General features: G+C 32.9%; 1 protein-coding gene across 3 annotated transcripts in view; it reads right to left on the reverse strand.

Annotated features, from left to right (window-relative positions):
- Nucleotides 1-14,354, reverse strand: part of LOC143064068 (KAT8 regulatory NSL complex subunit 2-like) — a 486,386-nt gene that overhangs the window by 7,530 nt on the left and 464,502 nt on the right. For 2 of the 3 annotated variants that reach the window (XM_076236586.1, XM_076236587.1), the window contains 3 exons: nucleotides 12,169-12,411; nucleotides 3,774-3,949; nucleotides 2,715-2,829 (listed from right to left, as the gene is read on the reverse strand). In XM_076236586.1, coding sequence (XP_076092701.1) covers nucleotides 2,715-2,829; nucleotides 3,774-3,949; nucleotides 12,169-12,404 — 527 coding nt within the window. In that variant the 5' untranslated portion in view covers nucleotides 12,405-12,411. Of the gene's footprint in view, nucleotides 1-2,714; nucleotides 2,830-3,773; nucleotides 3,950-4,112; nucleotides 4,209-12,168; nucleotides 12,412-14,354 lie in introns of those variants that run through there. The other variant, XM_076236588.1, reaches the window with a different exon arrangement.

Genomic DNA, 14,354 nt, shown 5'->3' on the forward strand with positions numbered 1-14,354 from the left:
GTCCGGGACTAGTAAAATTTGCGTCGGACCAGTAGATTTTGTCAGCTGGTGGTCCGGGGGACCAGTAGAAATTTGTCGATAAAAATCACTGATTGCATCGCAATCTCCGTTTGTTTACAAAACAATTTACCTGTGAAATCAATTACACGGTACTGGGGGGTATTACAATTGATCAAGTTAATTAATATCTCGGGTGAGCGTCCTTCACAACAATATAAAATGTGGAAATTTTTGGAAGGAGTTAAACCGCCGGACAAAAAAATTAAGATAACTGAAAATCAAAAGGAAGATCGAAATAAAGTATACTAAAGTGACAAAAGGAAACGCAAATACCAAAAATCATGGGAAAAAGATCGTGAATGGTTGCATTATATAGTAGATCGCAATTTAATGAACTGTACAATATGTGAAAAATTTGCAGTGACAGACCTAGATAGGAAATGTATTTTCGTAACTGGACGTCACATTTCAGATTGGATTCTGTACTTGCTCATGAGCAATCAGAACAGCACAAACAAGAATGTGTCCACAGTACACGGATGCCCCACTCACACTATCATTTTCTATGTTTAAAGGACTGTGAAATTGGAATAAATTCTCTAATTTGGCATTAAAATTAGAATGATCTTATCAAAGGGAACATGTATACTAAGTTTCAAGTTGATTGGACTTCTACTTTATCAAAAACTACCTTGACCAAAAACTTTAACCTGAAATTTGCACTATCATTTTCTATGTTCAGTGAACCGTAAAATTGGGGTCAAAACTCTAATTTGGCATTTAAATTAGAAAGATCATATCATAGGGCAGATGTATACTAAGTTTCAAGTTGATTGGACTTCAACTTCATCAAAAACTACCTTGACCAAAAACTTTAACCTGAAGCCAAAAACTTTAACCTGAAATTTGCACTATCATTTTCTATGTTCAGTGAACCGTAAAATTGGGGTCAAAACTCTAATTTGGCATTTAAATTAGAAAGATCATATCATAGGGCACATGTATACTAAGTTTCAAGTTGATTGGACTTCAACTTCATCAAAAACTACCTTGACCAAAAACTTTAACCTGAAGCCAAAAACTTTAACCTGAAATTTGCACTATCATTTTCTATGTTCAGTGAACCGTAAAATTGGGGTCAAAACTCTAATTTGACATTTAAATTAGAAAGATCATATCATAAGGAACATGTGTACTAAGTTTCAAGTTGATTGGACTTCAACTTCATCAAAAACTACCTTGACCAAAAACTTTAACCTGAAGCGGGACAGACGGACGAACGGACGAACGGACGCACAGACCAGAAAACATAATGCCCCTCTACTATCGTAGGTGGGGCATAAAAATCTACGGCAATAAAAGACAGGAAGGCACCCGAGGAATCCAAGGCAGGGAAAATTATTCAAACTTTAAATGTTGATATTTTTTCTGTACTTGATCCTGATTTTGATAAAGAAAATCATTGAGATTACCAAAGCCTTGATCAAAATCAGAATAAAGACTATTCCTTTGTCTAACTTATGTAAACGAAAGCATCAAAATAAAATTAAACATCTGTCATTTATATTAGTGTTTGTCAAATTAATGTCATTTTTGCAGGACCAGTAGATTTGGAGCCGGACCAGTAGAGTTTTTAGTCCACTGGTCCAGCTGGCCAGTACACAAAAAAGCTTAGGCCAAAAAAAAATATATGTTTGTTTCCTGTTTCCCGACCGACCCTGACTCAAACCCCCCGACCCTAGATCTTTTTATTCAAATCCGGAAAAAAATCGTTTCCAGTCCGGAAAAATTCATTTCCGGTCCGATCCAGATCCGTATTTTACTATGCCCAACAATCAAAATGGCTGCTCCCAGCACAAATGTGCTACAATTAAGGTTTAAAAAATGTCAGAACTGGGAGGATTATTCAATTAAAGCTTCTTTAAAGGGATTAAATCATTTTGGGGTACAGGACCCTAACCAAACATGACATGTAACCGACTGCAAATCTGACAGGGAGTGCAAAAATAAAAAAAAAAAAAAAAAAAAAAAAAAAAAAATCCCGACCTACCGACCCTGATTTATTTGCCTTGGAAGCAGGAAACAGACATATATTTTTTTTTGGCCTTAAATTCGACCCCTGCATAACCATCTATTGACCTAGAACACTAAATGTTTTTTTTCTTTCTTTTACTTGTAATTTGTTTTATTATCTGGTCATGACATAGAGTCAGTTTTGTAATAATTAATGCATACCTTATAATAAATATCTTAAATCAACAATAGAATTCAGAACTGTTCTACATAATAATTAAGATTCTACCTAATAAACTGTAAGAGGATATATATAAAGCGAGACAAATTTGTAGCCATAAAGGTTTTTTTTTTATATAAAAGTGACAATATTAATATGTTCACTGTTTTGAATGGGAAGAGCTAGAGGATTTTCTAAATATATACATCCCCACTAATGATGAAAGGGAAATTCTTAATCCACTGTTGGCTGCATTGTATTATATTGTTTGTTTTCCTGTTTGAATGGTTTTACACTAGTCATTTCTGGGGCCCTTAATAGCTTACTGTTTGGTGTGAGTCAAGGTTCCCTGTTGAAGACTGTACTTAGCCCTATAATGTAATTACTTTTACAAATTGTGAATTGGATGAAGAGTTGTCTAATTGACACTCATACCAAATCTTCTTACATCTATAAAGTTATAAAAGTCAAAACAATTTACTTCAAATAATCTTCTTGTTCACTATCTATACTCTCAGCATCACTTTCCCCGTCACCACGCCATGCTTGATCCACCAATGGTAATTCTTCATCTGAATCACTTGAACTGGCATATTCTGAAATAACAAATTATTATCAAAGAAAAAATAGTCTCTTTCTTGTGAAAAGCAAACAGAAGAAAATGATATTTATCATTGAATGCATTAATTTAATTCCTTACTCTCTGTGATAAAGTTACAAAATACTTTAATTTGGATATGATCATGATGTCTTTATCAAACTGATATTCAGTTTGAACAAAAAATCATGGCACACTTAAATACATGTAAGTTGTTTGAAAATGAAGGTGAGAACCATTCAATATTGTGGAGTGGATGAACATTTGTTTCAATCGTTGTGAGAAATGGTTATTTATTTTTGGTTATAATGCTGCATGAATATTTATTTTCAATTCATCATGCACAAATATTTCATTTTTTTTTATTGGAGAAGAATCATTGTATCTATGTAAAATGTATGCAAGTATGGAAAATCAACAAACCTAAGAAAACGATTGATGGTCATTTTATAACAATGTAATATTTTCTGAACATTGACAATATAAAGATCACAAAAAAAAAGTTTGAATGCACTTACCTAAAAGGTTATAAAGCAGTTAGATCATAATCTCTGACATTAATAAATAAGGTGTACATGTATATCAAATCATAGTTTCATACATTAACCCTTTCAAATAATTTGATGTGCAGGGATATAAAGAATGCCTGTTATTAACAGACTCTGTAATTCTGTCAATAGATATTCATCTAGGGACTGGTACCAAGTGGCAACTCAAATGTGTAACTCACTATTATTCATTGTTATTATTATGAATCAGTTTAATATCTACAAGCTTAAACGAAAAAAACATTAAGACAACTACCATTGTCCTGAAAATTTCTTGATAAAAAAATGTCAACTGGCTGAAAATCCACTAATAACCTTCTTTATAATATTTTATGTAAGTTTATAAAGTTAAAATAAATATCATTCAACTTTGCAATGATGATGAAAAACTGACCTAAAACTTTACTTGATGTTGAATCAGTATATAATTTTGGTCTTGACTTAGTGACATCAGCATATTTGTAATGATCAATGGACTCCAACAAGGATTCTGCTGACTGTGATGGCTGGCGTTTCCTTGATGACTTTTGTCTTGTGACAGCAGCTGTTCTTGCATGTTCTGCACAGTATCTATAAATTGAAAATAGCCATGAGATAAATGTTGTAATCAGCCATTGTTACACAATTCTTAAAATAATGAAAAGTTAGAAAACTGATGATTTTTAAATTACACTTACATGTACATTTGGGTTAAATCTATATAACCGGAATGACCATGATAACACAATCTTACCTTCTTGTTAAATATCTCCTATTATTCATATCAGATCCTACATATACCATGTGCTTTATATAACAGTCTAATTCATGACCTTTAATGTCCTTTAAATGTCTACAGGTTAATTGCATCAGATATTTATCTAGAATATTCCAATGAAAAGTCTTATTCTTTAAAAAACAGAATAGTTTAATTAAATTCAGGGTCTTAGATTTAAAAATAATGCATATGATCTAAAGATTATAAGTTATTATTTTATTTCTTATGTAAGTGTTTGCTGTTTCTTGGGAAATCTTAAAGATATTAATAAACTGTTACACAATCTATTTATAGAAAACAGTAACTCTAATAGCATATCATTGTATTAAGGATGTACTAAATTACAGCAAGTATTTGTAGATTAGTCTATGAAATAAGGTACAAACCTTAAAATATTTATTCTGGTTTTAATATCAGATAATAATATATTTTCTCTTCAAAATGATGAACTTGTAATTGCAAAATTATAACTTGTAGGATTTTATTTTTATTTAATTCATTTTGATTTATAAACACAGAGATTTTTTGTTTACACACAACTTTTGTGTTCCTCAATCAGAGGCACATTAGCAATATTAGGGATATTGACAAATATAACACATTGTTTCAATTTATTGTTTAATTGTATGCTTAAATCTGCTAATTCATGATTTTCGTCATGAGAACATTATAACTGAATTTCAGAAATTGATAAAAGGATTTTTCTTTTTCTTTAAATCGGCAACAGTGCTAAATATTAAGATGGTAGTGTCTGACTGGTGGAAAGTAATGACGAATTCAGTGTTCTCCCCAGATATTTCATTTAGCATCCTGGTAAACAGGAGAAATTGAAATACCATCTTGTCTCTAAAAATTAGTATCAAATTTAAGATGATAGCATCACATTGCCATGATGCTAAAATAAAATTAAAGTCCGTGGGCAGAACACTGGGTGAATTAAGTCAGTTCAATTAAACTGTAAATTTTATAACAATTAAAGTGATAAACTGAGATAACTTTTGATTATATAATATTAGAGGCATATAATAAAACATTATTGGCATTGTACACTACAGTATAAAATAGAATTAAACTAGACCTGTCTACATAGCCCCTACATGTACATGCATTATCTCAATGCATTATAGTTAACTTGTATTGAGACAATGAAATTTTAGATTTTTGACAGAATTATACTGACTCGTGAATAATGACTGAGGTTTGTATACTGTAAATTCAGAAAGAAATGCATCTTACATGTATTTAATATTTAGAATCTCTGATGGACGTCTCAAATGAGAGTTTCAATATTGGTTTTTTTTTTTTAGGTCAAAGGTCTATGCCACAATGATCTTATCTCCATGAAAAATCGATTTTCCCGGAGAACAGTTTTGCACCTGACATATAATAACTTTCCTAGGGTCAAGGTAAGATTGATCTGATTTTGATATTGTTTCACATCCTGCTCCCATGATGATAAATATATACATGTATATGTATTCTGCATACATTATTATTACAGTACATGTATACAAAGTTTTGTCAATTAAGCTACAATACAAAAGATTTATATGTAGTGCACAGAAATCAGACATCATTGTTTCCTATCATAGGGGTCAAAGGTCAAATCAAGGTCTGGATGACCTGACCTTGATATATAACATCCACCCACAACCTCATGATGGAACTGCATAACATGATTGATCAGCCTAAGTTCTATGGCTCAAAGTTATGTGCAGGACAAAATTCAGACAATGTTACTATCATAGGGATCAAAGGTATATAAGATCTGTTTTAGGATTGGAATATGATACAGGATTATTTTGCTTTAAATTAATCTAGATTTTTTTAATTTTAAATTCATCTGTATTGTCATATTGTAATTTGTATATCAAAGTTGGTAAAAAAATTATGTGCACATCTTATCATTCTAAACATTTTCTGTGCTTTATTTAATTATTTTGTAAATCATTTGATTGTAAAGCTCAAATTTTCGATCATAATCAGTTAATATTTGTCCCCATTATGGTAGAAAAAATAAAATAAAAAAAAAAAATCGGGAAAATTTCCCGAATTTTTCATTCTACTAATGAACTCAAAATTGTTAACTTTTTTTTTACAGATCTACTTCATGTTCCGGTTTTCCTCGCATTTGCGCAGAAATCTACTTTCTGTTCCGGTCTTGTTTGCATGAGACTTGGAACAAAATATATATTTATCAGTCTAGTAAAATATAAGAATTGAAATCAATACAAATTCATTTTTAATAATTGTTTGATGTGAAAAAAACATTACCTGATGAAAGAGTTTCTTTTGTTTACATTGAATATGATGTCATAACTTGAAGAACGTCACAGCAACAGAACCAAAATCGGGAACGTTACAGTATTTCTGTTTCTTTTATTAACATGTTTGAATTAAAAAAAAAAAAAATACATACAGACTTAGTCCCCATTCACATGTTATGCCTGCCTCATATTAAATAATATCTATTTTAATCAATCAAAATGTCATTTAAAAAAAGAAGGATCCATGATGATAGGAGTTTTGAACGACCTTGACTGACTCCCCAACTGCTGCTTACAGGGCCAGGGTGATCAGCTTGGCAACCTGCTTACCATGACTTTGTATTGTTGGTAGATGAATCATTGACTCTGTAGTAGATGACTACAAATTGCACTAAAACTTTGATACAGCTAGCTCTTGGATGTATGGACAGCATAATTAGAGTGGGGTGCTCATTTTCGCCATATCTTTCCATGTTTTCTTCAGTTTATGTTCAGGTCTTTATGTTTTTGAAGTATACTGATATTTCTATATGAAGATAACTTCAAATGCAAAATATTCTTAGCTTGAAAACGTGTTTGTTTTGAGAAAAATCATCTGAAAAGTTGGATTAAAGGGTGTTTGAAATTTCCTGATTTTTTGTCAACGGGGGACACATATTCGCCGTTTTTACACATCTATTTAAAACCAAATAACTGCAGCTTTAAACAATATTTATCAAATAAATTTCATTATAGATGAATAGCAGACATTTGAAAGGTGTAAAAAACTGAAATTTAGGGCAATCAGTCAAAGAATTACTGAGAAATACTTCTTTGAAATCTTTTTTTTTTCATTCAGGAAATTGGCTGAAAATCGTTGTCTGTTTTTCGGTCCTTTGCGGTAAGTGCCGAAATTTGGTCTCAGTTTAAAAAATAATCATATTTGTTATAAAAATATAATTTACCGGCATATTTCTTCCATTACAACCATCCTTTGAAGTTTTTACACCTCAAAATCATAAAACGGCGAAATTGTGTCCACGGCGAATATGAGCGCCCCACTCTACATGTATGACACTCACCCATCAAAAATGGGTTAAATATCAGACTGTCGCTCAGTGGCGTAGCTGGGTCATTTTTACATGTACGTCTGAACCTTGGAGAGGGATATGAAGGGTTCCAACCGCTCAATGTTAAAGCATCTGCTGGTAATGGGTTCGAAAGGGAAAGCTATCGAGAATGAGATACCATAATGATTCCTGTCAGTAAAAAATCATTGATAGCAACATACTTTTGAATCTAAATGGTTTATTTGTTTTGGTTAAATTTTGTAATATGTTAACTTATTCATCGTGTTAAACTGGAAGCTATCCTAATGGTCATTGGTTTTAGAGAAAACGTCCAAACCAGTACTACTTTTAAATAAATTTAAAGGGTGCCGTGAGTGAGCATACAATCGATAAAAGCACCTTTTAATGAACACGAAAAAAAAATTTTTCTAGGAGGTGCAATATAAAAAAATTCTGGAACACCTAGGATTTCTTCCCACAAAAAGTGAATCAATTTATCATTCCTTTAAAGGGATTTAAAAATAAAATTCTTTTGATATTTTTTTCTTGAGCTGGAATATATCACAACAATCTATGAAGGTTTATAAATTGAGCATGTAAAACAATTAATTGCGTAAAGAAAAGTCCGGCTATCTCTCTATCAGAAAAGAACAGAAAAATGAACGAAAACAAATGCTTTCAAAATTTTAGCTTATGTACTTAGGTGAGGTTAGGTGAAAATTAATGAATTAAGAAGTTAAAATTGATACTATAAGCTGGTAGAGCATCAATTAAGGATAAAAATAAGCTAAAAATATTGATAGGTCATGGACCTCCTTTTCGAGATATTTGAGATTTTAAATATGGCGGGAAAAGGCTCACTCGGACTTTTACCTTATATTTACATTGGTACTATTGGGTCTCAAAACAAGAGAAAGAAAATCAAGAATCTTCTAAAATTTTGGTAAAGGACCATTTATGAGCTATTTAATCTTATATGAAAAAAAAAATGGGTGTCATGGGGCAAAATATTTTACATTGTATTGTATGGAAAAACACCAAGGAGTCCGAACATTTGACACAGATTCCAAAACCTCACCTAAGTACATCCTTAAGTCATTAGTCATAGAAAAAGCTTCTTCGGCATTTTCATAATATTCGATGAAGGTTCGACAAGTAGTTAATGTAATTGAGAAATAACAAAATGTAAGCCCAACCTGCGACCATTAATTGCAGAAAGAAATACATTTTGTCCTTAAAATGCGGACAGATTATAGATATAATTGCATTATTATATTGCTCTGAATACTCTTTTGATCATTTTGACAGTTTCTGTCCAACTTTTGTAAAATTTCACGGAGAGTCATTCAAAAGACTTTATTCACATTCAGAACCTAAATATTGTCGCCGCTTTATCTTTCTTTTGGGACATAAATCACAGACTCGACAAAAATACAAACAGCATATTGTATCTGAGCAAACAGTGAATTGCTTTAAATATAAGAAAAGTATGTAGAATTCATAGTAGATTCAGACTTTTACAAAAGATTCCAACAAATACTAGTATATTAAATGATCTATTTGGGCAAATTTAGTCCCTTTTTATTCAAGATTACAATCCATTGAAAAAAGAAGCACAAGGCTGATGTGCTTTTGACCAATTTTTCTGATTCTATATCGATTATTTGTTTTATTTTCAAAATTCAAGTGTATACACGGGCGTTTTGACGTAAACGTAGCTACGCGCATGTCGCTGACGCCGGTTTACTGTACGAGGGCCTTATAACTAATTTGACTTGTAACATGTTTTAGTTAACAGATAATCAGGACCTGATCCAGCACGTCCTTTCAGCTGTAATGACTGAGACATTACTGAGGATTGGAGGGATCCATGTACTCATTTTCAAGCTTAGTGTCAAGTATTAGCCGCTGTACATTTACTAACTAACTAACGTCACTAACGTTACCTATTGTTTACGTTGCCTATTGTTTACGTAACGTTGCCTTGAACATAACTTGAATACAATTTGATATGAACACAACGCCTTTCATTACTAACCCTTAAGCGAAGTACTAACCACAAGAAACACGATACACAATATTGGTGCCGTGAGCCATGGAGAAATTAAAAGCAATTCGTGGTGGTCACCATAGTGCAGTTACAAGATTAATTAATAGAACAAAGGAAAGAATTTCGCAAGAAGATATTGGACATGAAGAACTTTCGGCTGCCGCAGACAACCTTACAAAGAAGAGGAACCTGCTTGAATCTTTAGACTCACAGATCTTAGATGGAACCGAACTAGAAGACATGGAACAAGAAATTCTTGACGCGGACGATTATGCAATGAATATGGAAGTCGCCATTCGCCGGTTCAAGGACATAGTTTCTGGAAACAAAACAACCCCATTTCAGCAAACGGTGAGTGAAACAACTTATGTTCCAATAGCCAATACACTTGATTCATCAAATTTTCCGTCAACAAGTATTGCAAATCATAATTCAAACCATTCAGAAAATGTATTTTCCGTAGATAATAACTCCGTTTATACGAATGCAAACCCAACAACAGCAACAAACTTCTATCACAAACTACCTAAGCTTGATTTACCGAGTTTTACAGGAGATATATTAACATGGCAAACATTTTGGGAATCGTTTGAGACAACCATTCATCACAATCCCTCTTTGACAAATATACAAAAGTTCAGCTATCTCAAATCTCAGGTACACAGTGAAGCCGCACAATGCATATCCGGTTTATCTCTATCAAACGCCAACTATGAACACGCAATCATATTGTAAAAGGAGAGGTATGGACAGACACAAACCATTATAAACGCATAAATGCAGAATCTACTTGAACTTACGCATCCGTCACTTACACCGCACAGCATAAGGACATTTTACGATAAAATGGAATCGTGCATAAGGGGATTAGAATTGCTCGGACAATCGCAAGACACATTCGGATCACTTTTAGTACCAATTATATTTGGAAAACTACCCGATGAAATGAGAAAACTTATGACCAAAGAACACGGGAAACAGAATTGGGATATAAGGTCCCTTAGAGAAGCAATCGGCAAAGAGATGTACGTACAGGAAACTGGTAATTCAGATAAATTAGACAGTTTCACACCCTCAGCGCCATTTCACACAGCAGTTGAACCCAAAATCACTTCAAGACCTCAATATGTAATAAATCAGTTCAAACCCAAAACCTGTATTTATTGCAAACAATCGCATTCATCCGTCGAATGTACCAGTGTTGTTGACAGAGAGAGCCGCTTAGCTATCATTGAACAGAAAAAAGTATGTTACAGTTGCTTTGGAAGTCATAAAGTTTCAGAATGCCGCTCGCGTTTTAGATGTAGAAAATGTGATAACAAGCACCACACTAGTCTTTGTGACAGTAATAAGAATCAAGAAAAGGAAAGCGTAAGTACAACAAAACCTTTAACGCAAAATACCATAGTAAGTACAGTAGAGAGCGAAAATGATGAATTAACATGTTACACGTCGACATCGAAAATTAAACCAAAGACAGACGTTTTGTTAAAGACAGCCATCTCACCAGTTTGGGTAGATGACAGGTCAGCTACCGCTAATATTCTTTTAGATGAAGGATCGCAGAAGTCGTTTATTCCTCGACAGTTAGCCTAGCAGCATTTGGAGATGAAAACAGAAATATACGCAATTTGGACATTGCCGTAATAGATTTACAAACTCAGAATGGGAAGAAAATACCAATGGAAGTATTGATTGTCCCTACTATCGCAGCCCCGTTACACAATCGCATGCCATACAATGCTGCTAAACTGCCTTACCTCAGTGGACTTACATTAGCGCACCCTGTGAGCGACATGGATAAATTCAGGATTTCATTTTTAATAGGTTCGGATTACTACTGGGATATCGTAGAAGACACAGTTATCCGAGGACCAGGCCCGACCGCAGTAGAATCAAAACTCGGATACCTACTTTCTGGACCAATGAAAGACTCAGCTGGACCCACATCCTCATCTTTCATGTTACAACACAAGACAGAAGAAGTCGATTTGAAACGTTTTGGGAAAATCGAATCAATGGGAGAAGTATCTGACAATTCAATGAAATTTAACAAAGACTATTTTGAGACGTATCATTCAAAAAGCAACACAATGAAGAACAATGGTAGGATTCACACATTTAGCAGGGAACCAGGAATAATGAAAATCCACGGAGACAGAGCACCGAGTAAAACTGAGCCAAGCTAAAGATTCAAACATGGACTTAATACTTTCATGACAATATACTTACTGGTATCAAGTGCGCCGTAATTTTGATAATGATCATAGTGAATAGACAGTTTAACAATTTCTATTTATTTACATGGACTTTAAATAGTTAATTATCATTTCACACTTTGTATGTTAATTTCTTTTTCATAATTTTAGATTAATTTTCACTTTTCGGCGCCCCCAGTGTCAAGTATTAGCCGCTGTACATTTACTAAGTAACTAACGTCACTAACGTTACCTATTGTTTACGTAACGTTGCCTTGAACATAACTTGAATACAATTTGATATGAACACAACGCCTTTCATTACTAACCCTTAAGTGAAGTACTAACCACAAGAAACACGATACACTACTTACTTAGAGCTGAACAAAATGATAAGTAGAAAAAGCAGGGAAGGTAAGAAAATCAAGCAAGCAAGCCATGTAGTGAAAATGGACCATTAATACATACCCATCTCTTTTATCTGTTTTAGGAGCAGCATTAATACATCTTTTGCCATTCTTCAAGGAAATAAATCCACACTGTTTGTATGGTCCATTCTTGTCTTCTAGAATATGCTTTATACAATATTCAAATCCTTCTAAGCGATTGTGCATACATGTTCTATGGGAATAGTTACAGAATACTCCTTCAACAGGCTGCTTTGTTTTTCTAATCTGTGGTTGTGTTATTTTACTGCGTATCATTGTAATTCTGAAAGAAAAAATACATAAAAATATTTAGATGTATTAAAACTACAGATATTTATTATCCCTGTAGGTCCACATATGCAAGGCTTTCCACCTATAAATTGCCCCCCCCCCCCCTTCCTCATAAAAATCCTAAAATTAGAGATACAGATAAATATCTACGGGGTAAATTCAGTAAATAAATATACGTCATCAGGGACCGCCACTATTGGTAAAAAGTGCTCTTCTGATTGGTAGATGTTTGTAATAAATATTTTGGATAGACAGATCAAAACTAGAGTTAACCAGATGCTCCGCAGGGCGTAGCTTTATACGACCGCAGAGGTTGAACCCTGAACGGTTGGGGCAAGTATGGACACAACATTCAAGCTGGATTCAGCTCTAAATTTGGATTGTGATTAAATAGTTGACACAGCATAGGTTTCTGACACAGAATGAATGTGTTCTAATGAACTTAAAATTTTTATTTTCTCTTAGAGCAATTCACTATGCTGTTGAATATTAATCCTCTCAAAAAAATGTTTGAAGAAATTTTCTTTTTTATTTATGAAATTTCAAATGAGAAAAATTGAACCCAATTTTTTTAATCACATCCCCCTTTCCCTTATTCCAAAACTAATCTCAATTAAAATTTCTAATGGAGTTTGCAACAATAACTACTCATTTAAATACATCATAAAATATTAAGATGTAAAAAAACTGCTTGTTATCACTGAATGGTAAAGATTATTTTAATTTATCAGTTGGTAGTAAAAAGTGAATATACATTGTATATTGTATATAACAAAGATTTAAGTTGATTCTGGACAAAGAAAGATAACTCCAATTAAAAAAAAATCTTGCTATTGCACAATATTTTGCAATTAGATATTTCTTGCTTACTATTCTGGACAAAGAAAGATAACTCTAATTAAAAAAAAAATTGCTATTTCACAATATTGTGCAATTAGATATTTCTTGCCATTGCGCAATACTGTGCAATTAAAAAGACTTGCTATTGCACAATACTTAATATAATAATTTTAGATCCTGATTTGGACCAACTTGAAAACTGGGCCCATAATAAAAAATCTAAGTACATTTTTGGATTCAGCATATCAAAGAACCCCAAGATTTCAATTTTTGTTAAAATCAGACTAAGTTTAATTTTGGACCCTTTGGACTTTAGTGTAGACCAATTTGAAAACAGGACCAAAAATGAAGAATCTACATACACAGTTAGATTTGGTATATCAAAGAACCCCATTTATTCAATTTTTGATGAAATCAAACAAAGTTTAATTTTGGACCCCGATTTGGACCAACTTGAAAACTGGGCCAATAATCAAGAATCTAAGTACATTTTTAGATTCAGCATATCAAAGAACCTAACTGATTCATTTTTTGTCAAAATCAAACTAAGTTTAATTTTAGACCCTTTGGACCTTAATGTAGACCAATTTGAAAACGGGACCAAAAGTTAAGAATCTACATACACAGTCATGACAGTTAGATTCGGCATATCAAAGAACCCCAATTATTCAATTTTGATGAAATCAAACAAAGTTTAATTTTGGACCCTTTGGGCCCCTTATTATGTTGGGACCAAAACTCCCAAAATCAATACCAACCTTCCTTTTATGGTCATAAACCTTGTGTTTAAATTTCATAGATTTCTATTTACTTATACTAAAGTTATGGTGCGAAAACCAAGAAAAATGCTTATTTGGGTCCCTTTTTGGCCCCTTATTCCTAAACTGTTGGGACCTAAACTCCCAAAATCAATACCAACCTTCCTTTTGTAGTCATTAACATTGTGTTTAAATTTCATTGATTTCTATTTACTTAAACTAAAGTTATTGTGCGAAAACCAAGAATAATGCTTATTTGGGCCCTTTTTTGGCCCCTAATTCCTAAACTGTTGAAACCAAAACTCCCAAAATCAATCCCAACCGTCCTTTTGTGGTC

This window comes from Mytilus galloprovincialis, chromosome 2 (assembly GCF_965363235.1).
Source record: "Mytilus galloprovincialis chromosome 2, xbMytGall1.hap1.1, whole genome shotgun sequence".
In the NCBI taxonomy this organism is placed as follows: Eukaryota; Metazoa; Mollusca; class Bivalvia; order Mytilida; family Mytilidae; genus Mytilus; species Mytilus galloprovincialis.